At 35.1% G+C, this 27,803-nt stretch overlaps 2 protein-coding genes across 4 annotated transcripts; both read right to left on the reverse strand.

Moving 5' to 3' along the window:
* Positions 1 to 1,115: 1,115 nt before the first annotated feature.
* LOC148875423 (microtubule-associated protein TORTIFOLIA1-like) lies at positions 1,116 to 16,676 on the reverse strand. Of its 3 annotated transcripts, none has more exons than XM_088970063.1 (7): positions 15,556 to 16,671; positions 14,818 to 15,009; positions 12,496 to 12,562; positions 11,629 to 12,347; positions 10,668 to 11,549; positions 10,428 to 10,516; positions 1,116 to 1,473 (listed from the first exon to the last, which is right to left on the reverse strand). In XM_088970063.1, the coding sequence occupies exons 1-7, from the start codon at positions 16,273 to 16,275 to the stop codon at positions 1,458 to 1,460; spliced, it is 2,685 nt and encodes an 894-aa protein (XP_088826189.1). In that variant the 5' UTR covers positions 16,276 to 16,671; the 3' UTR covers positions 1,116 to 1,457. The 3 variants fall into 3 exon arrangements, with proteins under 3 accessions (XP_088826189.1, XP_088826217.1, XP_088826163.1); XM_088970091.1 differs by having other exon boundaries at positions 10,428 to 10,563; XM_088970037.1 differs by lacking the exon at positions 10,428 to 10,516 and having other exon boundaries at positions 15,556 to 16,676.
* A 9,475-nt stretch (positions 16,677 to 26,151) lies between these two features.
* LOC148875424 (uncharacterized) lies at positions 26,152 to 26,879 on the reverse strand. Its single transcript, XM_088966276.1, is given in 1 exon segment — positions 26,152 to 26,879. A coding segment is annotated over 1 exon segment (381 nt). The 5' UTR covers positions 26,782 to 26,879; the 3' UTR covers positions 26,152 to 26,400.
* Positions 26,880 to 27,803: the final 924 nt, after the last annotated feature.

Consider the following 27,803-nt stretch of genomic DNA (forward strand, 5'->3'; position numbering starts at 1 on the left):
CTCCTCCAATGGGGCCTGAGAATAAAGCAATAAAACTTCATTCGTCACTCTTGAATACTCCCCCAATCCCAGAAGGCTCTGGATTCCTCAAACTACTGTCATCGAAATTTAGTTTTATAAATCCAGAGGGAGGAGGGGACTAAGAAGAACTAGAGTCTCTTACACAAAGTAGAGGTGGCTGGCTTTTTCCAATTTCTTAATAAGTCAGCCACAGGAAAGTCTGAGAATAGCTTCATCCATTTTAGCCAGTGGATAGCTCTTAAAAAGTATTAGGTCCAATAGTTCTTCCAGGGTTCTTTTATTGTTTGAGAAAATTCGTTTCTTTTTTCCCACAGGGACCAACACATAGCTGCCTTAATGCTCCTCCACATAATCTTCCCTCTCTTTTTAGGCCATCTGAAAAACATAGGAGAGAATAGACTTTGGACACTTTTGGGGGGATTCCAAGAACACCTAAAGAGGGAGAGAACCCACTCTCATACAGTTTTAGTAACCTTACAAGAAACCATAAGGTGGTAACTAGTTTTCCCATCATCTTTACATAGAGTGGGTCTCTTTTTTCGAAGTAAATCAGTCGTGTTAATTTTTTTCATGAAAAAATTTCAACAAAAACTACCAATCCGAAGAAGAATGGACTTGCTCTAAATTTCTTTAACCAAGGAGGACAACTCAATTCTTGTTATTGATTTATGAGATCGCACATCTTGTCTTACTCTTAACATACGCAGTTAGTAATGTTATCTTACAACGAGAATCAGCTTGAGCACTCTATTTTATAAAACATTAGCACACCAAATATAGTAACTATTTCTGAATTTGCAGGCTAGGTTCAAAATTTTGATATGCCCGATATGCCGGTATGGGCATATCGAGCGAATTGACAAAGTGTTTTGAGTCTTTTTTATTTATTTATTTTTGCAACCGGTTCAGGGGGCCAGTTTAGGTATCCTCTATCCACTGAACCGTTCAGACGTATCGGCCGATAAGTGTTGATACTTTGAAGCTTAGTTGCAGGGTTTGTCATGAGACTAAGAAGTCATTGCTAGTTTTTTTTTTTTTTTTAATGGTTGTTTGGTGCTTTTGGTTTGCACGAATCTTCATATTTTCGATGGTTATTTGGTGAAAATCCTTTTCATTTCTTGTCTCACTCTTATTAAAATTATGTATGAAACACATGAAGTAAATCCAAATTTACAAGTAATGATATAGACATAATAGTAACAAAAAAAAAAAAAATACAAGCACCAAGCTGAGAGACCACTCAGCTGCAGAACTCTATTTGTCAAGCTGTAGCAAATCAATTCCCCAAGCGGATGCTAACTGCAACATTAGCCGGTCAGGTGTGGAGCCTTCCCAGTCCTCAGATGAGTCGATTGCTGAAGAGGCCTCATGCAAACTTTGCAAAAGTACTCTCTTGACTTCCATTGGAATGCCCAAGCTATCAGCTCCGTTGTCAATCACCAGATCCACCAACTTCAAAAATTCAAAGGTGACAGGAAGTTGATTAGAGCTGGATTAGTTGTTTGTCTATGAAAAAATGAAATAATGCAAGTTATGAAATATGGAAATATGGCTAAGATTCAAAATTTCGATTGGGTATGCCCCATATTGGACGCACCATATCATATCAGGTAAACAGTATGCCTTCTTTACACCTTTTCCAAAATCTGGCATTTTTAAATGTTAAATAACATTTAAACTGGCCCCTGGTCAAAATATGAAGTCTTGAAACACCCAATACATATTCGTGCATATCAGGTGTATCAATACTTCAAAGCAGAGCATATGGCCGGCCATCAATATATGAAGTCTTGAAACACCCAATACATATGTTCGTGCATATCGGGTGTATCAATACTTCAAAGCAGAGCATATGGCCGGCCATCAATATATGCATGGCCTATGCTGTAGCAATAAACAAATAAATGTAAGGAAAAGCTATATTATGCTCCTAAAAGATATTCATCTGAAAGTAATAAGAAGCCAGTTTGGATCTTCAATTCCACAAGCCAAAAGCTAGAAAGAAAAAGCTGCTATATTTTCACTATTGTCTGTTATAACAGGAAGGTTTCATTAGGAAAGTATGGTCATTCATAATGGAATGAAGACTGCAAATAAAAAAGCATTCACCATATTTCAGTTACTTGCTAGATATGTTCTACATTTCAATATTCATAGATGAAGCCCTCAAGCAAAATCCTAAAAATTAAGCACAAGATAATAAATTGAGATTACCTTTGGTTCAAGGTGGCACTACTACAGAGACAGTAGCCTCAAACATGTAAATGCACAAGGATGTTGGTTTGTCTTCTATTTTTCAACAACCCAAAAAAAAGTAGAATAAAGAGTATGGGTTCCTATAACCCTAAAAAAGTAGACTTGGGCAGTTTCAGTAGGGCAACAACACCATACAAATAGGACAAGATAAACCAATTGTTTACTCTAGAATATCAGGTCCAAAATGGAACTTGAAACACCTGTATAGTGAAATTGTTTGACAGCAGGTTGGTGGACCTAGGCATCCATCTGATTGAGTATTTGCCTTGATTGTCCCTAATGAAATGTCTCAGATTCCATGGATGATCCACACTGTCTCACAATTACCCAATGACACCAGGAAATCCCCGTCCAATTCAACAAGCATAAAGCCAAGTGGATATATTTGGCATATCTTTCTTTTCACTCAAGGAAAATATATCGGTGTATATATATGGTATTCAGGTAGTTCCTTTTTCCCCCTTAACCTGTTTGGGACTCTAATTGTTTATATAGTTTTCTCCAGCATTTCAGTTCTTAAGAGTGTAATATGGCAAAACTCTGGAAGCTAAGGTGTAAAACTGTGGTACAAGGATGCTTACAACCTTTGCAACAGCCAACACTCGAGATGAAGTCTGACAGTGTTACCATTTATCAGGATATCTCAAAACCAAGGAATCTCACTGTTCTAAAACTTGGCACAACTCTTTTTTTTTTTTGATGAATAAACTTGGCACAACTCTTAGCATCACATACTCCAAATTTAAGTCAGAAAAAATTATTAGCAATTAGAATTCCTAGGCAAAGTCTAATGAACAAGTAAGATCTACCAGTGCAACAATTTGATTCCTGAAGTTCCTTTTTGATCTTTAATAATCTATTTTATTATTGAAATGGAGTTCCCAAGCCATGATTGCTAGAGGTTATGTGCCAGACACTTGTTCCCACCTGAACTGTTGGCAGCCATTTCACACACGGGGGTAACAATGGCCCTAAAAGTAGGCAGGTGCCTAATGCATCTAAAGACGTTGTACACCAAAAAAGGACAGCAACAAATGTGACTGTCTTGTGTTGACAGCAAAGTTCACAGTATTGATAAGATACACCCCATATTGGGTGTTTTTTTTTTTTTCCCGATCAATAACAATAAGCTTTATTAATGAAGAAGTTTTGTGATACTTTAATTACAATGGGGGAGGTAAACTGTCTTAACTCCCCCACAACAAAAAGAAAAAAAAAAGAAAGAAACTAAAAATTAGCCCAAAATGGAGATTCCCTAAATGCCTCTTGCTTGGCTAACCCATCAGCAATTGCGTTAGCACTTCTCTTCACCCAGCTATACTTCACCTCAATATCCCTACTCAGCCATTTAAATTTTTTCTTTTCATTGTTGAAGCTCCACAAACCACTGTTGTCTCCCTTCAGCCACCTAATCACCACCTCTGAGTCCCCTTCAAGGACCAAACATATGATGCTTAATTCTCTTGCTTTTTGGATCCCTTCCAGAACTGCAAAAATCTCAGTCCTAAGAGAGTCACCCTCTCCAATTGGGCCTGAGAACATGGCAGTAATAACTCCATCCTCATTCCTGAACACTCCCCCAATCCCAGAAGGTCCTGGATTCCTTAAGCTACTACCATCAAAATTCAGTTTTATAAATCAAGAGGGAGGAGGGGACCAAGAGGGCCTAGGAGTCCTCTTACATTGGGCAGAGGTAGCTATCTCTTCCAATTTCTCAATAAGTCAGCCATGGAATAATCTGAGAACAACTACATAGATTTCAGCCAGTGAGCTACCCTTGAGTGTATCAGTTCTAATAAGTTTTCTGTGGTTCTTTCCTTCTCTGAAAAGATTCGTGAGTTTCTCTCTTCCCATACGGACTAACATACTTCTGCTCTAATGCTTCTCCACATAATCTTCCCTCTTTTCTTAGGCCATCTAAAGAACAAAGGAGAGAACAAACTTTGCACACTCACAGGGGGGATGCCAAGTACATCCAAAAAGGGAAAAAGCCCACTCCCAAACAATTTTAGTAACTGGACAAGTAACCATAAGGTGGTAACCCGTTTCCCCATCAACTTTGCAAAGAGTACACCTATTGGGAAGTAAACAAGAGTTGGGTCTTTCTCTGAAACAAGCCATTTGTTTTAATTCTTTCCAGGAAAGTTTCCCAATAAAAACTACCAACCCGAGGAGGAATGGGCTTGCTTCAAATCTCTTTAATAGGGAAGGACAACCCAAGAGTAACAAGAAGCTGAAAAAAAACAAGGCACAAGAGAAAGAACCAAAGGAGGAAGGGGTCCAAAATCTGGTGTCTTCCTTATTAGGGTCCAAGAAAACATTTTCAAGGATGGCTAACAAAGACGAAATACAACCCAAGTTTGTATCCCTAATTGCCTTTCTCAGGCCCATGTTCCACCCAAAACCATAAGTAGATTCTGAAGGAACTAAGAAAGAGGAGATAGGTTCATTTTTCAAAGGTAAGTCCCCAACCCAAGGTTGCTCCCAAAACTTTATTTGATTACCTGAGTTCAAATCATACCTGATCCAAGGGGAGAAAATTGGAAGCAGATCATTAATGGCTTTCCAAGGAGAAGCAGCTGTAGCACTTGCCATAATTCCAGGATCCCAGCCGCTGTCTTCCAACCCATGTATGCTAGCCACTATCTTGTTCCACAGTTTGTCCCTTTCAAGCGGAAACCTCCACAACCATTTCCCCAACAATGCCATGTTTCTTTTCTTGATATTCCCAATCCCAAGACCTCCTAGTTTCTTACCTCTAGTTACCACATCCCAACTCACCCTATGATCTTTCTTCTCCTCTCTTGGCTCCCACAAAAAATCCCTCATTAACTTTTCCACAGTGTTAGAAACCTTTGTGGGAATTTTAAACACTGACAGGAAGTAAATAAGAAGGTTAGCTAATGTAAACCTAATCAAAGTGATTCTCCCCCCTAAGAAGAGATGATTTTTCCTCCAAGAAGCAAGCCTTTTCTCAAATCTCTCCAATATTGGGTTCCAAAAGCTTTCCTTCTTGGGATTATCTCCTAAGGGGAGGCCTAAGTAACTGAAAGGCCAATCTGAGATTGCATGGCCTAACACATCTGCATATTCACTTCCCTCTCCTCCAAATTTGCTCCCACCATACAACTCTTATCAAAGTTCACCTTGAGATTAGACATCTGCTCAAAGAGTTGTATTGCCAATTTTAAATTCCCGATCCAAATTTATGTCCCCACCTTCACAGAACAGAATTGTGTCATATGCAAACTACAAGTGTGTAAGTGGTAATTCCTCCCCTCATACTCTCCATCCTTTTATTAAGTTCCTTAAGTCAACTCTATGAATCAGTCTCCCTAGGACATCTGCAATCAAAGTGAATAGAAAGGGAGAAAGTGGATCTCCTTGTCTTGTTCCTCTCCAGGCAGGAAAGAAGTCTATCATAGTTCCATTCACCAAGATAGAATAGTGGCAACTCCTAACACAACCCCAGATCCATTTATACCATCTGTCTCCAAAGCCAAAACTTCTCAACACCTCCACCAAGAAGGACCAATCAACTAGGTCATAAGCCTTCTCTAAGTCTAATTTGCAGATCACTCCCTCTTGGATTTCCTAAAGCTCTCCAGACTCTCATTTACAGTCAATATTTGATCTGTGATCTGCCTTTCCTTCACAAAAGCTCCTTGGTTGGGTGCAACAATGGTAGGAAGAGCTTTCTTTATCCTTAGAGACAACACTTTTGGAATTATTTTGTACTGACTATTTACCAAGCTAATAGGTCTAAAACCCCTTCGTTGTGAAGCCTCTTTCTTCTTTGGGACCAAAGCAATAAATGTGAAGTTCAGACTTGGATTAATTATTCCCTTTCTGTGAAACTCCTCAAAATTGACACAAGATCCTACTTCACAATATCCCAACAATCCTGATAAAATGCCATTATGAAGCCATCTGGGCCTGGAGCTTTTGCCTTATTCATTGAGAACACTACTTCCTTTATCTCCTCCAAATCAGAATTCTTCTCTAACCACTTTTTGTTCTCTACATTACGAGTTGGCCATTCCAAACCCTCTCATTTAAAGGCCTTCTAAAAGTAGATTTAAAATGATTTACAAAGGCCTATGCTATTTCTTCCGGGTGGGATATGACTGCACTTTCAACCTCCAATTTTGAGATGAAGTTCTTTCTTCTCCTACCATTTGCCACAGAATGGAAAAACCTAGTGTTTCTGTCTCCCTCCTTTAACCATTTACACCTGGATTTTTGTCTCCAGCTTATTTCCTTCTTAAGCAAGTGATCCTCCATCTACCTCTTCAAACTCCATCTACTTTCCTTGTCTTCCTCTCCAAAAGATCCCCTTTCTTCCTTCAAATCCAATTACTCTATCTTCTCCAACAAGATCTGCTTTCTTTCCTCCAATCTTCCAAACTCCAAATGGTTCCACTCCTTTATCTGGGATTTTAGGAATTGAAGCTTCTTGTGGAATCTCATATCCTCCCATTCTACTGACGAATTAAATTGCTCCCACCATTCTCTGATTTTCTCAATAAAGCCCGGATGGATCAACCACATATTCTCAAACCTGAAGGGGGCAAGTCCATCACCTCTCATATCCTCCTTACACATCACTAGACCTATTCACGGGTTGGGCTTTGGGCCTGACTTACACTTTGTCGGGCTTAGGCCTCAGGTCGGGCCCCATTCAAATTTTGGTAAAAGCCAAGCCCGAGCTCGACCCATGAACAGGTCTACACATCACTATAGGCTAGTGTATGACTGACCCCCCTATCAAATTTTGAAAAGAAAAAAGCTAAAAATAATAGAGGAGCATGCCATTTGAAACACCCGATATGCAAGTTTGGGTGTTTCAAATAGGCTATCAGTAACATCAATCACTGATTTTATTAAAGCAATGGAAGAATGTGTCCAACATTCCAAAGAGACTAGAATGAAGGCCTAGTAAAAGCACCAATGGGCAAACATATACAAGCATCAAAATACATTATGGGTTCACAAATACAACCCCAAGTTTGCCGCCCCCAAGCTAGTTCTTCTATACTCAACACTGTCCTTGCTAGAGGGTCAATAAGGCTATTAGCAGATTCAAAAACCCACCTGAATGAGCAGTTCATGTTGGTCACCTGGTTGCCAAATTCTCATTGACTCATCAAGTGTCCAAGGAGCCAGGGGCCTTATGTCCTTGAGGATAGCCTTTTGCTTATCAATCCCTTGAGGATAGCCATCAAACACTACTTGGCAGTCTCCTTTGACAATCAAGCAATAAGTCAGTTGTAACCCCTGTTGGAGGGCAAACAATTCAGGCCTCCGGGAAGCTCCTTTACCTACTGTACTTGAATAGTTAAGTATAATAATTCCTGTCTGATTTCTAAAAACACCACCAATCCCTGAAGAGCTTGTGTTAACAGCACAGCTCCCATAAAAGCTTGGCTTTAAGTCTTCCCAACTCCACTGTTGACATATTGTCCATGTTCGCATTACCTACTGTCTTCTATGGGAGTAGCTAGCCACCGAGGACCATCCTCTCAATAGAGTCCATACAGATCCCTTCCCTCGAGCTGCTCAATCATCATACGGCATGTCATCCTTGCCATGCTGAGGTCAGCAATGGTATTTCTTGCTCTTAAGTGTCAAAAATCCATTTCTTTTCACACTGAACATTTTTGCAGTCTATTCCATATATTACAAGTTATGTTTTTAACATAGTCTAGTTGCACTGTACTGCAAAAGATACTTGTAAGGTGCAAGTGCATGAAAGTTATAGAAGCAACACATTGCTAATAGTTGGAAACAAGAGATATATTGTAAATCCTGTACCATGTCTGTCATGAGGAGTTTCAGTCCCTAATCTTGATTAGGGGTGACATTTCTAGCCTGGTCTGTCTGTCTGGCCAACAAATTTCTGGGCCTGGGCTTTGGATGGAACAAAAGTTCTAACCAAGCCTGTCCTATATATTAGGCCGGTGGTCCATGACCACTCCTAATCTTCATGTCACTTCCCTTGTAAAATTTCCATCTTGTAAAGAGAAGAGAACAATTTTGTCTGACTCTTACATAGATATTGTGTTTATCTTTTATTTTTTTGATAGGTTTAATTACTTTTTGTTTTATCTTTTATTTCTTTTGTTAGGTTTAATTACTTTTTGTTTTATCTTTTATTATTTTTAATGAGTTGTGTCTCATTTTTATAAACCATTTGAAAAATATCTAATGCTTCAAGTAAACATAGATATCTGCATAATTAATAAATAATAACTACTAGACAATTAATCAAGTGTCATTGAAGATGGATGATTTAACTGTAATAATTAGTTCATAACTATTGCCCATCATAGAAGAATAAATATATGCATTATTTTAAATACCAACTAAAACTATTACTGAAACCAACCAGTTAAAATTTTAAAATTATAAACATTGATTCTCCTGCCAAGATCTGTAACTCAAGTTTTGGCTGGGTTATAAAGACAGAAAATGGGATATGTGATGGCAGATATCCTAACAAAATAAGGAGCTGATAGATCCACTTTATTTTGGGCAATGATGTAATCTGTAGTAGTAAAAAGGGATGAGAAATTAAAAAGTATGAGCGAGCTACATTGTGAGGAGTTTACTGGGCTACAAAGTGTAGCAAACATTGTATTTACCTCAAACATTAATAAATGAATTTATTTTGCTGATAAAAAAAAGTTAAAAATTATAAACTAGGCTTTTAGTTTTCTATAAACTCTTCTAAAATCATAGCTCAGCATCAATCTGATATATTATAAGTATGTATAAACATCCAGAAAGAGTATGTTTATACTTATGAATAATAAAAAAAGATTTCAGGTCATTGAATCATATCCAAGGATTAAAATATCGACACGATACGCCCGATACAGGGCGTATCGTATCGGTATCCATAAGAACGGATACAAGATACACTACGAATGGTATGATACACGTCCAGTCGTGCGTATCAACACCGTATCCTTGTGTATCGGTGTGTACCGCACCGTATTGGCCGATACAGACCGATACGAATCGATACACGCGGATACACGCACGCATCTATTATCTTGTCTAAAAAGCGACGCTACGAGGATTCGAACTCAAGCCTCAGTGCACACATGCAACTATGTGCTATGACTCTAAGCCACTATGCTAGCATTCAATTTGTGATACTAATTGAACTAAAATACATTTTATTAACTTTATCATTAATATGAACCTAAACAAATACAAGATACTATATGTTTATGTTCAATAATTCTAACTTAAAATAAATAAATAATATTAAAAATCACTACTTTATAAACATTAATAAATTAAACAATCTACCAAATTTAGATTTATATCAAAAATTGTTTTTTACTTTCAATAAATTTATACAAATAAAAATATTAATAATAGATAATTATTTTAGTACTTAAATTTCATAAATTTGTACATTATATGTATCTTCAAATTCTATATATTTGTTAATAAATTATTCATTGATATTTTAATTTATACTAAAAATAACATATTTATTATTTACAAAAAATAAAAAAAATGTTTACAAAATATTTAAGGATATAATATTAAATTGAATTTATCAAATCCACTAATTTAAATTTATATAAAAAATGATTTGTTATTTCAGAAAAAACTATAGGAAATAAAAATGTTAATAATGGAATCGTTACTTTAATAATTAAAAATTATGAATTTCAATAATATGTATCTTAGAAATTTTAATAATTTTGATATACTTTTAGTTAAGATTAAAAGTAAAAATATGATAATAAATATGTACCTTAGAAAAATTATAAATTTCATATGATAGTAATTTTGATATCATCAAACATTTCAAAATTTAATATTTAATTGAACTTTTTGTTAATGTTGAAAAGTAAAAATATAAAATAATTGTTATAGCAATTAAAATATAATAATTGCATATGTTTTGTATCTTGGACTTGTAGAAATTAACATAATAATGGTGTTTTGTGCATGTTTTACCTTGTAAAAACTATATAATATGAGTACTGAACTCTTGATTATTGGATTATCAACAGAATTGTAAGATATTTATGTATCTTGTTATATTAGTAATATGTTTCTTTATGTATTTATGCTTTATTTGTGGTTATTTTGACGTTTAAAATTAGTGTAATTGATGTACTTACAAAATTTGTATAATTTTCATAACATATCCATGTATTTTCATATCTTTCGTCCATATCCATGCGTCTCCAAAGCATATCCATATCTGTATCTGTATCCAAACTGTCCAATATGATATCCGATACCAATACTTTGATCCTTGATCATATCACAATGATCATTAAATCATGTGAGCATAAGTGAAAAAATAAACAAACTTGAAACAGATTATTGGAGAAATTGAATATATTTGATATCCATACCTGTTGGACCCAGGACAAACCAATATCAAACAAGTTCTGCTCCAGTAAAAACTGTCCTACAGCATGCAGAACCTCACTTGCTGTCTCATTAGAGACTTGATCCAGTACTGGACCTGATCTACCCATCAGCTTCACAAGCAAAAGATCATCCCCTGTAGATAGAACTTCAGCATATGCTGAATCAATATCACCTACATTAAGCGCATCCATAACATTGCTCCAAGAAGCCCAGATTGGGTCCCGGTCCTGCTCCATAATCTCATTGCCCAAAGCTTCAGCAGTTAATTCAGGAATAGCAACTCTTGCAGCAGCTCGTGATGTTTCATTATCTTCCCCAGCCACTCGAATTGCTTCCAGAGTAGCCTCATCTTTTGATGCTTGCCAGACACTTCTTGCAGAAGGCCCCTCACCAAGCCTAACAGATCCTTGTCCCTTATTCCAAGCTCTTGTGTTGCCAACCTGATCACTGTCATGTTCTTCTCTAGATGACCTATCATCACCACCTAGAGCTCTTCTAGAACTGATATGCCCATTTCCTGAAGAAACATATGCACAAGAATCCCAAGCATCAAACACATCAGATCGCCAAGGTGGATCCCTTCCCCTCACTCCTGAAACACCACAATCAGATGAAAGGGACCTCTCTGCAAATGGAATCCATCCATTGCCACCCCTGCCCAACTTGCTACTAGAGTAATCAGAGAGCCCATTATACTTGCCAACCAACCTAGCAGAGGATCCGTCATAACCCACCATAAAAGTACTACCTTTCCTGCCTGATGACACTGTCAGATCCTGTGCCATGTCTTCAACAATTCTCTCAAGACCCCTAACTCTATTCTCTAAAGTAATCATGCTGTCATGGGACCCGCCCATGAAGTCCTGCAATATGGAAATATTTTAGTGAATATTGAAAACCAGTTCAAAAAAGCATTTCTCAAACAGAAGTTACTCAACCAACCTGTAACATGTCCATGAGATGAGTTTGTTGCCTCTCTAGTTGTGTCAACTGTCTTTGGATAGCTAACCAGTTTCCTTTGTTATTTATGAAAGGACCTTCAGAATGGTCATCAGTTCCAGGGGAAGTCAAATGGGCACTGGAATTGTCCTTTTGACTAATGTCAGTACTATCATCAGCATTACAACCTCTTGCTTTCAAGTCTTTTCCCCTCATTACTCTTTGTTCAGTCCATTTATCCTGTGCAGCATCATCAAAGTTTTGTTGTTTAGCAGACATACCAACAGTTCCTCTCCCCATGTTTTGGAATTTAACACTGCCAGATCCATGAATATCATCAGAATCAATGTTACCATAGTGATTTGACCTGCCTCTAGAATCTTTATCATTTGGGTCTGATTCTTCCTCATCTTGTGAGTTGGAAGAATTAGGACATTTACGGGGAACAACCACTTCCACAGGCAAATCACCTGAGCCCCTTGCTTCAAGTTTCTGGAAGAATTCCAGGTTCAACTCTTTGTCAGTTAATGCAGGTGCTTTCTTCTTCAGTATTCCAACTGTTTTGTCAGAGATACTACCCTTCACTTTGGAAAGAGAATCAAAAGAAGGGGAAGAGCAATTAGAAGTCTCCCTTGACGAAGGTTCCACCATTCTCTCACCAGGATTTGTCTTTTTCAGGTTTGGCTTGTCTGCCAACTCAACTAGTTCTGAACTTTTTCCATCTGGAGTATTAACAAAATAAATTAATAAATCAAAGAGAGAAAGATGGAAGGTGAAAGGAGAAAAATTGAAGAAGTTTCTTTGAGAAGACAATTTAATTTCTGTATTTGCCATGAGATCTAGCTTTCAGTTCATCCTGAATTCCATCACCTCCTTTTCCTGCAATCTTCTTCCACAGCTGCAGTGCCTCTGTCATGCTATCTCTAACAGGTTTCACCTGAAGACCAAACTAACAATTGTAATTTTGTTTCAAAACTGGGTAAATGGAAATATTCTACATATATTGCCTAACCAGGAATTTTTAATTTTATATCTGCTCCAGTTAATTGACATTCACTGGAAGTTAAGGAGGACTCGTTATGCTTAAGATACTGTGTTTTATAACTATCACTTGCTTATCAGAAAATATAAATTACTAACATAAAGATGGAAAGAAGCCATTCTCCCTGTATATAATAGCTATTACGTAGCTGTAAGCAAGGATATTTTTTCGGTCAAGATTGATGTAATCAATTGACTTTAATCATCTTCCTTCAGGTTGATCAGTGTACATTTTTCAACCATCCAAATAAGTAAATTTTGTTTTATAAACTATCACTTGCTTATCAGAAAATATAGATTACTAACATAAAGATGGAAATAAGCCATTCTCCTTGTATCTGATAGCTATTACTTGTAGCTGTAAGCAAGGATATTTTTTTGGCCAAGATTGACATAATCAGTTGACTTTAATCATCTTCCTTCAGGTTGATCAGTGTACATTTTTCAACAATCCAAATAACTGAATAAGTAAATTGGATTTGAACATTAAGAAAAACAAGCCTGACCAATTTTTCCTCAAGAGATTACTTTCTTAGGAGCCATCAAATGTTGAGTCTATATGTTAGCACATATGACTAAGAGCTTTAGCCCATCTTCCAATCCAAACAACACTAAGAGAACAGTTTATCTCCCAAGACCATGTGAACTATCCTGAACAAAAAAGAGTCCTCTTTATATTTCTATTATTTTCTTCTTTTTCTCTTCTCAAAACCTTTATATTTTTTGTTGATACGTAAGAGGAATTTCAATAGTATTGGAAACTACATATACAAATTTACATTCTATTTTACCTCTTCTCAGAACCTTTGATCTTTTAAAATCAATAGTAAAACATTAATCCATTCCATTATATATATGAAATGTATTAGCACACATATTAGTAAGATTTAGTAATATGAATGATATTCTAATAAGGTACCCACCTTGTCATTTTTGTCACCTAGGTGGACGCCTAATCACCTAAACAGGCGCTTTGTCGCTATGAGTCAAGACATTTACACTAGGTTCTGGGGCGGTCCTGTTGTTGTATTCTTTCTTTCTTTTTCACATCTTGGCAACTACTAATATCCTGATGTGCGCACTGGGTATCCTCATCCATTCTATTTAAATATATTAAAATGTAAAGTTTTACAATAAAAAAATGAAAAAAAATGGGCTGAATGCAGCCACTAAAGGAGGAGGTCCAATTCTGTAGGTTGATTACTTTTGAATGATAAGACTGAAGATGAGTTAAATGCAGAGCTAGAACAATTGAGAGGTTCTTTGGAATCAAAAGGTTTCAAGACAAGTCAGATAAGAGTCTAAGACAAAATACATTTCTTGCAATTTTGATAAAAACATTAGTAATAGTTGTAGTGCAAATGTGCAGTAAAGATTGATGATCAGTAGATACCCCAAACAACTATAGTACCTTGGATCAATCATCTACAATGAAGGAGAAACTAAAGAGTATGCTACCCATAAAATTATAGCATTATAGTTGAATCAAGAGATGGTGCATTCTGTGTGCTGTATGACCAACAGGTACCAATGAAATTAAGCATAAAACTCTATAAACAGTTTAAGACCAGCATTGCGATATGTGACAGAGTGTTGGACAATTAAGAAACAACATGTTCAGAAAATGAGTTTAGCTGAAATGAGGATGCTCAGATGGACGATTGGCAAGATTACAAGGCACAGAATCAGAAATGAGCACACTAGAGAGGTCTTAAGAGTAGACACAATTAGTGGCAAGCCGACAGTACAAGGGAAAGTTGACTGAGATGATTTGGTCATGTATATAGATGACCAATGACTACACTAGTGAGGAGAGAATTCATACAATTATAAGGCTCTATAACAGAAAATGTTAAAACAATGATTTAAAGGAATATAATTTGACAAAAATCATGACTCTTGATAGAGCAAAATGGTAGGACAGGATCATATAGCCCACCCCAAATAGTTGGGATTAAGGCTGAGTTAACTTGAGTTGAGTTGATTAAGCTAAATACATTTTTATAATAAGATCACCAGAACTTATAAGCTAAGTACATTTTTATAAGTGTAATATATCTTAATAGAGGAAATGTTGAACAAAACAGAAGTGTTTCAATTGCGTAATGTAATCATCATAGCTAATCAAGTACAATAGCTTGATTAGAGTACCTTATCAAAGCGACATGCTTCAAGTAATGCTATTGTAGATGTGGTCCCATCTGCAACCAATTGGCTTGAGTGAGATGCCAAGGCAGTCAATGTATCAGCTGCAGCCTTACGTGTTGCCCAGTCTGCACTCTCAAGGCACTCATTAATGCTTTGAAGCATTACTGGCAAGCTTTGAGGTGCGATTGCTCCCACCTGCAAAACATATTAAAGGATATCAGAAATGGCAACTCTGTTTCCTTGATATGCTTTAGTCATCTCATTGTGCATTTCATTAGATTTAATCATTCCTCTGTTATATAATTGCAGTTACCACTGGAAGTACCTTAGATTTAACTGTTATCAACCACCCTTTGGTGCATACAAGATAATACAAGCCATATGTATATATAAAAATCATTATATCGGCAAAAACAAAATGGAAAAAAAAAATAAATACAGAAAAGTAATCAATCATGGAGGGTACAGAGACTTCTTCTTGGTTTGTCCAAATACATCTCACCAGTGATTCTCTTATAACAGGAATCTGCTTGCAAGTCTTGTTGTCTTCTACCTATAATGTCTAAGTTTATTCGATCAAGTTCTATAGCCTTGTGAAAACAAGAATTTTCTTAGCAGATGCTAAAAAGGTCAAAGTCAATTCACCAAACAATATTCTACTATCAATCTTAGAAACTGGATCACCCAAAAATGAGAATTGTTGATTCACGATACTCAATAACTAACATATTTCAACCAAACCTGAGATATACTTGCCACAACAGGCAAGAGCGCGGCCTTAGCGAGGAAGTTCTGACTGTTGAGGTACTTGCAGATCCTGGGACAGAGCTTCTGGAATGCGCCAATAGGTGGGTCTCCAGCACACTCCACCATCCTGGCCATACACATTGCTGACCCAGCCTGGAGCGTCTTGTTCTGCTCGCCCATTGCTTCAAACAAAGGCTTCACGAACAATGACACGACTGGCCCAAGATTCCCACTATCACCATCGCCTCGAAGGTATTGCGACGATAGCACCCCGATGGCATCACGACAAGAGTCCCGAACGGCAGAATCGGAGTCTTTGAGCCTCTTAACGATGTGGGCAATGATTTTAGTGAGGTGGGTCGATGCGGACTCGGTGTGAGAAGTGCACAGGAAAGCGAGAAGGCGTAGTGCTTCCCTCTTGACAGCGGATTTGGGATCATTAGAAACATCGTAAAGGCAATTGAGGAGCATTGAGACGCCATCAGGAGATAGGGTTTGGATAATCTTTTCAAGCTCTTCTACAGCTATCTGTTGGGTGTCTCGGTCGGAGAGCTTGGAGAGAGAGTTGAGAATTCGCTGCTTGAGTTCAATAATGGCGAAATGGGAGGAAATAGAGGAGGGGGATCTCGAAGTTGATGAAGGTGATGATGCAGATGTTGTCGAGAGGTTTGGAGGTTTAGAGGGTTTTAACTGTTTGGAAGCCTGTGAGCTCATGTTTGCAGCTTAAGAGAGCGAAGGAGAGCAAATATGGTTCTAAGTTTATGTTGGCACTAGCCACTAGGGAGAGAGAGCAAACGTCGGGGTTTATGCTGCTGAGAGTAGAGACGAAGAAGGGGAGGTAGTGTAGAATGTAGATTATTGAAAGTTACTGAGAGGAAAGAACATGAAAGACAATGAAAGCAATTACGAGATTTGACCATCCCAGCGAGAGAGAAAGAAGGTGCAGAAGAAGAGAAGAACAACTAAGGTTTTAGAAGCTAAACCCATTTTCAAATGTTTGATGTTTGATTAGAGATGCAATTAAGAGTAACAGAGACTACTTGTCTATTAGGCTATTAGGCTTGACTGTAGAAGAAAAACGGCTCGGGTCCCAAACAGTCAAAGAGAATCAATTCACACCAGTAAACAGTGAGTGGGGTTATATATCTCTCTCCCTTCTCTCTAATGGGCAGAGGGTTGAGTCTATTGAAGCAAGACGAATCCCGCCCAGTCAAATGAACGCCACAGTTTGCTGATGCAACATTCATTTGGTTTATCCATAAAAAAAGAAAAAAAAAACATTTGGTTTATTCAATAAAAAATAACCTTTTTTATGATTTTTTTTTAAAGTATGATCTTGTGATCCTTTGTTGTCTCTATTTGTGGTGTCTTTTTTTGGTTTATATGGTGTCTGGTATCCGAGGGGATCCGAGGGAAATAGTTAGTATGCTTTTGGTTGGAGTTGATTTATCACAGTCGTTTTTTTCAATAATAAATGGTTTTTATCAAATGTTTCAGAGAATTGTACCGATCATTGATCTGAAAAATGGGGAGGTTCATGAGTCAAAAGGTTAAATTGGGTTCGAGCCAGAGGTCGAATCGTAAAATTAATGTATTAAAAATATATAATTATATTTTTATAACATATATTTTAGTTTCAAATTTTTATATTAAAAATTTATATTTGAAGCAAAAAAAATGTGTTTTTTAGCAAAAATAATGGGGCAAGGCACTTTTTGGCTCATTGGGTGTAACATATAGACGTCGAAAAATTGCCCAAATAAATAAAAAAAAAACACCTCAATTGGACATCTAACGCAAAATTATAACCTTTACAAGTTTGTATTTATGTGGCCAATTTTCTAAAATTGGGGTCGGGTCATCAGTTTTTTGGTTCAACCGTTTGGGTCACTGATTTTGGTCGGTTTTTTATCCAATGTGACCCAGGGCTATGGTTCAATTGATCCAATTGGCCGATCCGAATTGGAATTCTAGACACTGGGTTTTATGGTTTGGGGAATAATTAATTTTTCTAAACAATGTGTTTGATAGAAATAATACTGGTGAGAGACGACCTCTCAAAGTAAAAATACTCCATACAATATTATTGGAGAATTCAGTTGATTTATCATAATTTTATTGGTAAGACCTATTCCTCAAAATCAATTAGGCTGTTAATGGGGGAGTCTTGAACTGCTCTCCTCACACCAATCTCACAATGTGTTTCAGCCGCATATCAGCAACATCTCCCGTACTTTTTTTTGTTATTCATGGGGAGATGTCCAATACACAGTGGGATGAGCTATGAGATTGAAGTGGGATTTTCCCACAGAGTGTGCCCCACAGCTCATCCCAATTATCTATCAGAAACATTTTCCCACAACAAGTACATGAGATATTCGCAATGATTGCTGAGATGAATATAAGTAAAAACTGCAATCAATTATTAATAGAAACAAAATCATAGACCCAAAACGTTCTAATTATTAATCAAGATGATCTGATCTAATTCGATTAGACCCAATTATACTGATATCTATTGTTTTTTTCTTGAAGCCATACTGATATGTATAATTATTTTTGTTAATAACTTAAAACTTCATTTTTAATAATATAAGCTTAATAAAAATGACTGTAAAATGGTAAATTATTTATTTTTAACCAAAATTCTCTTATATTTTCTATCAAATTTATCTTTTCGGATATAAAACTTAAAAATTACAAGAAAAATTAGGAAACCTTTATAAATTATTAATTCAACAATTAGTCAAGGTTTTAGTCGGTTTCAAATAGTAAGTACCACTCCTGACCGAATTATACTGATATGCATTTTATTTATATAAAATTTCTTTTTTCTTTCTAATTATGTATACACAAATTTGTAAATAAAATTTATACATTTTTTCAATAAATTCTATGAGTTAGGATCTATTCCTCAGAGAGAACAACCTTACTGCACGTTTTGGTCATGCATCTGGAACATCACTGTACAAGCAAGTTTTTAGTAATAGGGAGATGTTTCATATGTATGTCTGCACCATACTGTAAGGTCGGTGTGAGACGCTATTTGTGAGGAGCAGATTCGAACTCCAATTCTACTTCTAAAGCTATAAAATAATAAAAAAAATTGATTATACAAAAATATTTTCATAAAATTTTTCAAACTCAATGAACCCACCCAAGCCTGGCCAAAATCGTATGGGGTTAAGATCGGGTTAAGCCTAGCTAGATTGATAAATTTGAATTTGACCTTGGGAGGAACCAAGCTCAAGCCCAAGGTTTGCACCTTTAGGGTTGGGTTTGTATTTACCTTCAACTAGATTCAATCCGACCCGCCTGAATTGCACCCCTACCCCAACCCGGATGATGGTAGGAATTAATCTCAAGTCTCCTCTACAATCAGCTGAGATCATACCAAGTGAGTCAATTGGCACCCCCCACTTTTGCTTTTTATTAATGCAAATAAACGAAATTAAGCAAAGGGGCTAAGATTATGGATGTCAACACTCAACAAGTTGGGTTCTACATGGGCTCGACTCAATCCAAGCCTGACAATTCAACCCAAAGGCCAAAGAAAAAAAAAACAATAATAATAATAATAATAAAAAACTTGACCCATCTAAATGAATTGGAAGCTAAATACAATTTTGGTGGAAAAATTTTGGCTGTTGGTCTGTTACCTCTTTTGTTAACAGGACAGTGCTGAAGGCATCAATGTATAGAAGAAAATAGCAATGTAGGCATTTGGCACCAGAGCATTTCACAAGCATTCCATTTTTGCTGATATGTCATTCATGCAACACCAGCAATTAAATTGTATTTGGCAATCTGTTTTTCAAAAAAAAAAAATCATTTTTGCAATGATTAGTTCCGGGATTTGGGAAATGAGGGGTTTCTTGACTCGTTAAATTGATGATTCTTGAATCGCCTTGGTGATCTTGAATCACCAAGGTGTATGATACATTAAAATTTGAAAAAGTTTACTTCTTTTCTGATATATCATACAGTTGTTCTTTTAAGTATATTATAATAATAAGCCAAATCACTTTAAATGCCCAATCAGCTTAAATCTCTACCAAATATGATTTTTTTTTGGTGTTTTTCAAAAAGAAAAATGATGAAATGAAACACTTTTAAATTGGGGAGCACTTGTGAAATGCTATGGTGCCAAACACCCACAATATAGACTATTGAATGTGGGAGGCTAGCAGCCAAAGTTTTCTCTACCATATCATTCTCAATTTTAACAACCAATTGTTTAGTCTAATTAATAAATGTGGAGGTGCAATGCATGTAAAAATAATACTTATTGTATCCTTAGGATATGGTTGATTTAATTTTCATTGATAAAAAATATTTATTATTTATTATTTATTATTTTTATTTAATATTATAAATATATAAGTGCAGGATTGTGTGCAAATTTTTGTATTTTCTATATTTTTTATTTATTGGGTTTTTATTATATAATTATAGCATCATTTGTTAACCTATTTGAAAAAATGAGCTCATTTTTTAGCGGCTTTAAATGATATATTTTATTTTCATAGATACATATAAAAATAATTCTTATTTATTATACTTATGTTTGTTTAATATGATGAATACATAATATTAACAATATACCCACATGTTTTTTTTTTTGCAAAATAAATGTATTTTTTAATATTTTTAGTGCCTCCATTTTTTTTTAAATTCTATTATTTAATTATGACTTAACTCATTTGACCGAAAAGGTTGAACAATTAACCCACCATTTGAATAGAAAAATGGTTTGATTTGTTGTTTGGTTTTAAATTTTGTATTTTGTTTTCATCATCAATAAAAATACACATTATTTATCATACTTATTTTTCTTTAATATGATAAATAAATAATATGATAGATGTGCCTAAACTTTTTCACAAAAACTTTATATTTTTGTAATTTTATATTTCATTTATTTTTAAAAATTTTTATTATGTTACTATGATACCATGAGTTGAATCATTTGACCCAAATGATTTAACTACTTACTTGCTACTGAGACAAAACAAGTTTTCCTTTTCATGTCAATTTTAAACACATGATTTTGTATTGTTAAAGTTATAGGATACAATTTAATGAATAAAATTTATTTTTTATTGGTGAAAAAACAAAAATACTTTAAAGAAAGGATCTAGTGATAGAAAATGGGAGTTAGGACTTAAAGAGAGGAATTGAATGAAGTGAAAAGTAATAGATCAATTACGCTTTTTGTCCTCATAGTTAGAGAGTGATTAAATTCAAAATTGAGGGTGCTTTAGTTATAAAGAGTTCAAAAGGCTCATTTGTTTAACATATCTTAGATATAAGATTTAATGAAAGGAATGGGAATTAATACCTTAATTGAAGGATTTAATGAGATCAAATAGAATGAACTTAAAAATAATAGTTTAAATTACATTTTTGCCCTCATAATAATCAGGGACCAAATTCAAAAATAGGGATATTTTAGTTAGGGTTGTTCATAAGAAGACCCAACCCGACCAAACCGACCAACCCAGATTGATCCAACCCGAGTCGGCCGGGTTTTCTTCATCATTGGTCGATTTTGGGTTATAAAAAATCGTAAACCGATGATTCGGTTCGGTTTTGATTTTCATGTGTGAAAACCGAAATCGACCCGAACCGAACCAAACCAACTTAGTAGTTAGTTCCTAGTTAGTAGTCACAACCTACTTAGTTACACTATATATCTCTCATTTCTATAGTGTAAGTGGACACTAGTTGGCAAATAGTACTCTCAAACTCTACTCCCTCCACAACTGGATCCATGGATGGGCCACAAAGCATTAAGAAAATGTTGGTTTCCTTTGGGAATGTAGAGCCAAAAATGAACACTTGAACAACAACTAAGCCACCACTAAGTAGAGTCGAAACCGACCCAAACCGACTCAAAACGATCATGTCGGTTTTGCTTAACACAGGGTCAGTTTCGGTTTCAATTTCAAGTAACCCGACCAAGTCAGGTTGGTTGGAAAAACATCAATAAACCGACCCAACCTGACCCATGAACAACCTTAATTTTAGTCAAAAAATTCAGAATCTAGATATCATTCCCATTTTTTAGAGGGTGTTTGGTTCCATTTATGTTTATTCAGTAAACATTTTGTACTTGTGTGACTGCAAAATCGAGAAACACATTTAATGAGGGCGTTTATGACACATAGGCGCCAATAGGCACCACATAAGCAAAATGCCAATAAACACCTACCCATTTTAGGAAGCTTCAAACGAGAGAGGCGCACAGAAACCGAAGTTTGCTTTTGCAAAGTTTGATACACACAAATGCAGTTAATGAGGCATTTGCTAATAGGGTGCCTATGTGGCACTACCAGTAAACGTTTGTAGGACCAAACATATACTTAATAGTATATAAGATTAAGTCTAATGATTTGAGAAAACTCGACGAGACTAAGGGCTTATTCATTTGCTCTAATGCCTCACATCTGAAGGTGCAATAATTACATTAAGAGGTATATTGGTATTGGTGAACTTTCTTTCCTCTAAATTCTGAATGCAAAGAATGTTGTTCTAAATTCTGAATTCTGAATTTTGAAAATTGTCAAATGTCCATTTTAACCCCATATATGAGAATTTTTGTTTGTCTATGTAATTTAATATAAAATAATATTAAAAATTATTATAATGATCAATAATTAATTAATAACAACTAGAAATTATTGTTAACTAATAATTAATTAAAATTTAATTTATAACTAATATTAATTATTGAGTAATTAATTAAAAATTAAAAATTAATATTAATTAATTATTAATTACAATAATAATTACTAAATTAATTGTTAATGAGGGCGTTTATGACACATAGGCGCCATTAGGCACCACATAAGCAAAATGCCAATAAACACCTACCCATTTTAGGAAGCTTCAAATGAGAGAGGCGCACAGAAACCGAAGTTTACTTTTGCAAAGTTCGATACACACAAATGCAATTAATGAGGCATTTGCTAACAGGGTGCCTATGTGGCACTACCAGTAAACGTTTGCAGGACCAAACATATACTTAATAGTATATAAGATTAAGTCTAATGACTTGAGAAAACTCGACGAGACTAAGGGCTTATTCTTTTGCTCTAATGCCTCACATCTGAAAGTGCAATAATTACATTAAGAGGTATATTGGTATTGGTGAACTTTCTTTCCTCTAAATTCTGAATGCAAAGAATGTTGTTCTGAATTCTAAATTATGAATTTTGAAAATTGTCAAATATCCATTTTAACCCCATATATGAGAATTTTTGTTTGTTTATGTAATTCAATATAAAGTAATATTAAAAATTATTATAATGGTCAATAATTAAATAATAACAATTAGTAATTATTGTTAATTAATAATTAATTAAAATTTAATTTATAACCAATACTAATTATTGAGTAATTAATTAAAAATTAATATTAATTAAATATTAATTACAATAATAATTAATAAATTAATTGTTAATAATTAATTAATAGTAATTGATAATAATAATAATAAATTATTTATTATTATTTTTATTCAATAAAGAAATAATATTAAAAATTGTTATAATGATTAGTAATTAATTAGTATTCAATAACAATGACTATAATAATTAATACTTAATTATAATAATTATCATTTAATAATTCATAATAATTATTAATTATTAAACAATGAAAATTAATATAATAATTAATAATTAAATAACAACTAATACTAATTATTATAATAATTAATTAAAAATTAGTAATTATGAATTAATAATAATTATTAGTTAGTTATTAATAATTAATTATAATAGTAAGTAATTATTAATTATTATTTAATAATAATAAAAAATTAATAATTAGTAATGATGAATTTTTATAATAATAAGTATTAATTAATTATTAATTAGTTATTAATTAACTTTTAGTTATAATAATAATAATAATAATAATAATAATAATAATAATAATAATAATAATAATAATAATAATAATAATAATAATAATAATAATAATAATAATAATAATAATAATAATAATAATAATAATAATGTTATTATTATTATTATTATTATTATGATGCCCTTGAGCTATAAGAAAGGAGAAGTATTTTATGTTTTGGGGGTATTATTGGAAAAAAATGTAAGATTCCTCTTTAAGAGATAAAAGAGGAAATGAACAGGTCCTAAGCCAATATACACCACATCAGCCAATTTTGTGGGATCCACATTTATGGAGCTGATTGGTGTATCATGAATGGTAGGCCTGTAATAAGACTTGTGATTCAATTTGGATCCAGTCACACCCAAGACCAATCCTATTATGGAAAGTCCAATCCAAACTGAAATGTTATTGTTAACTGGTCGGGTTTGTTCTTTTTGGCCGTGATCATCTTATTTCAACTGATCTGAATCTACTTAGTTGTTGACAAAATCGAACGCTGATAATTAGGGTTGTTTGGTGTGAATTTAAGGTCATTTACCAAGTTTTCTTGATGAGAGAACGGAATTTAATAACAAGTTTGGGGCTTAAAATCGCATTTTTAAAGAGTTATTTCTTCATTGGTTTTTAGCATTGAACAGTTTCTGATTTTTTTTTGAAAAAGAGTTGGGAGTTCGTTTCTTGATATTTGGCGTTTAGTTCAGTAATGCTAGCTTGAGACTTGTTTCCTTTCGTTACTTTTGTTGTTTATTCTTTGTTTGGATTTAATATTTTGATTGTGTGTCCAAATCCGCTCTTCACACCGCCCTCATAGAATGTTCCTAACTGCACGTCCCCAATATCATTCATGATTCATGGGGAGATGTTCTAATACATAATGGGACTGAGTTGGATTTGAGCCAAGCCAAGCTGAATAGTATGAGGTTCGAGTTCGGCTTGAGATTGCTCTACAAGGTTCGAGCTCAAGTTCAGTTTGAGTTAGAACGTTGAGCTCGAGTTTGACTCGAACTGGATTTTGAGAAAAAAATGTTTTATAAAAACAAAAAATTATATATAAAAATATTTTTATTTGATATTTAAAAATTAATAATTATAATATGTATATTATATATATTATTTTCTATAATTATATATATAGATATTCGAACCAGCTCACGAGTCTCACGAGCCAAGCTCTAGTAGGCTCGAGCTTGGTTCGTTTCATAATCAAGCCAGTAAATTGGGCTCGAAGCTCGGTAGAAACCGAATTGAGTTGAGCTCGAACAGCTCGTGAAAAGCTTCGCTCGTTGCCACCCCTAGGTGGGAGAAGCAAATTCCAATTCTTTGATTGCCAAATGTCATATTAGTCTTACTTTTCTAGTTATTATTGCCCCATACTAAATGCCTTTATGGACTTTGGATAGAAACCATCATATTTCCTATATTTATTCCTTCACCCAACTCTGGTTTCTTCTTCTTCAATCTTATGGATAGAAAACTAGACTTAGGCCCTGTTTGCTTTTCGGTAAGTTACTTACTTGGGTAAATGCACTTACCTGGGTTACTCATGTTCTTTTATTTCCTAAGTAAATAAGGTAATGACCATTTTAGCCATAAAAATCCATTATTAAAAATGGCATTTTTATCCTATTCAAGTGTTAGCAACTTTCTCCCTTGGTGGGAAAGTTGTTTACCCACCTAGGAAATGGGTATCACTTACCCGCAAAAGTTATTTATCCCATTGACCAACTTTTCCCCTCTCAAAATCCAAAAAAAGAACGCCCCCTTAATGTTTCATTGTTGACTCTTAATGGGTTATAAACACTGTTGTTCAATGGTTTATTTAATTATTTATATTTATTATGTCATTTTTCAGCAGTTGTTGCCAAGTTCTCTCCTTGTTGTTTCAAACCCTTTGGTTGTTATTAATGCCTTGTTGGGTTCGCTTTTTTCTATTTGTATAATCTTCCTCCGACTTAACCTTGATGGGTATAAAAAAACTAGAATCTGCAAATTGAGAAATCTGATTTTTCTTTCCTAATTTAATGCTCCTTAGGCGTTTTTTTTTTCTAATTTAACTCCTTTAGATCATTTACAAAATTTAATGCTTCCATTTGCTTGTTTCACAAATATATTTATGCTTAGTTTCTCATGTATTTTACTGGAAGGTTTATAGCTCTTCTATAGCTCTTCCCAGTTTCTATTTTTATGTGTTGTTGAGTTCTTAGAGGTGGGAATCAGAGCTCTTCCTTATTCTTATGATTCTTTCCTGGATCTTGACAAAATAGGCATAGCATTCTATACTTCTCCTTTAACCTATTGACGATTTTATTCAGAATTTCAGATACCATTTCTATCAAAGTTGAATTAAGTGAGTAGTGATCTATATGCAGTGAACTTGCAAAGTTAGAACTTCTTTACTACAAGAAAAATCTTCTCAGACCTCTCATCTAGACTCCAAAGAATCATGGTTCAGACACTTTGGAGCTAGCAAGGGTGGTGGAGCTCTGTTAAGAGAAGGCCATCTGGGACAACCAGTTCCCTGATGACTAGGGAACTGGACTCAGCGAAACAGACACTGACATCTTCCAGAAGTATTGTCCCTGTTTCAGTTCCCTGTAGTGTTGCTATCCCCCCACCCCCCCAATAAAAAAAAAATAATAAACAAAATAAAAAAAAAAAACAAGAAGAAATTCATTGACTGAAGCAACCACTAGGGGCAGTAACAATATCAATTATCAACAGGGTTAATCATAAAATACCTGGAAATATACAGAAAAGTAGGACTCACAACAGAGAAAAACCTGATAAAAAGAGATCTTACATTGTTGAAGTTGTGGATATAAAATGTAAAAATCCTGACAAAGCACGGTCCAGTCCAGTCCTATCTCCTATGGCCAATCAGCTGAAGAAGCTCAGCTTCTTGAAGCTCTCTAAGACCATTGCCTAAACCTGCAACTTCTATACATCAGTTTTCAGGTTTCTATAACTGAACCCAGGAATCCCATTTGGCCGATTGGTATCTGCAACTTCCACCATAGAGCAGATGCTTGGTAGGAACGTGCTGCTTACACTCTTCTTCTTTCTGGAAGTCATGATCAGGAAGCTGAACTTTGGTCTGGAACTGGTACCAGTGGAGCCTCTATCTGTCATCCGTATCTGAGGTTTCTTCTTGGGGCTTCTGCGGTGGTCCAGCTCAAGTCTGCTGAAGTACTCAATTTCCTGCAACACCAAGGATCCAACAGTTCCACGGGCGCCTACCTCAACTGGAGCAGTTGCTGCCATTTTCTGAGGGAGATTGGTCGTTATGGTGCAGGCTTTATACATCGTGAGTGGCTTTGTGCGGACAATGTGGGAGGCTTATTGTGGATGAAGAGTGGTAGTTTGGGGCCGGTGTTGTCTTGGTGGGGGGACTATATTCCCTTTTGAGTTTGGGCCATCTCTGGTTTGGCTTTATGCAGCTTTACCTCATGTGCTTTATCCAAATTCCAAAGCGGACAGCATAGAATTATTGTATCTTCGGAGAGTGTGGTCATCATATTCTTGTGTTTGCAATCAAGCCTACCTAAACCGACCAGGTCGGTTTCGATTTAATCTTTAGGTAAACTGATCTGGTCGGGTCGGTAGAAAAAAAAACTAATAAACCGATTCAATCCTACCCGTGAACAGCCTTACAATCATGTATCGATAATTTAATCCTTCGTGGTGTTTGGCTTGTTTAACTTCTTCATTGTGATGTGATGGTGTGCAATAGATACATGATATCAGATGCTCTAGCCATGGAACTTACATCTTATCATCATAAGATCAGATGGTGACTGGTTATTGGCCTGATCTTCATTGAAGCTTTCATTTCCTTTCTGTCTTTAATGGCAAGGAGGATAGGGGGGAAGGTAGGGAGGGTGGGGTTCTTGAATGCTTTTGTAGGTGGTGGTGTTCCTTACTTTTTGCACTTTTTTGTCTGCTTTTAAGTGGGGTCATGGAAAAGTTATGATTCAGATTCCACTACTTAACTGTTGTGGTTGCAATCGATGATGCTCCATAAGCCAGATTGATTGTTTTTTTGAGTGGGTCAAAAAGTTCAATTAGTGATTATGCTCACCGATCAAATTTTTATTTGGTCTTTGTTGAAAGATACCTGAGATTGTATTATTAAAATTAGCTCAATCAATGGTGTCTTGGATGGGATAATTGAAGGACTCTTTGGATGTGGTCCAATTCCTGTTGGAGAACACTCTTCAATTCTTTGATTCCTTCTCTATCTCTCACCTGTCAACAGGTATAGTGGCAATGTAACTCACACCCTAACTCAATATTTTCTTTTATTTCTTTGAGAAGCTGGGTGGATT

This window comes from Nelumbo lutea, chromosome 1 (genome assembly GCF_056320005.1).
Source record: "Nelumbo lutea isolate HS-2025 chromosome 1, American lotus-T2T, whole genome shotgun sequence".
Classification (NCBI taxonomy): Eukaryota; Viridiplantae; Streptophyta; class Magnoliopsida; order Proteales; family Nelumbonaceae; genus Nelumbo; species Nelumbo lutea.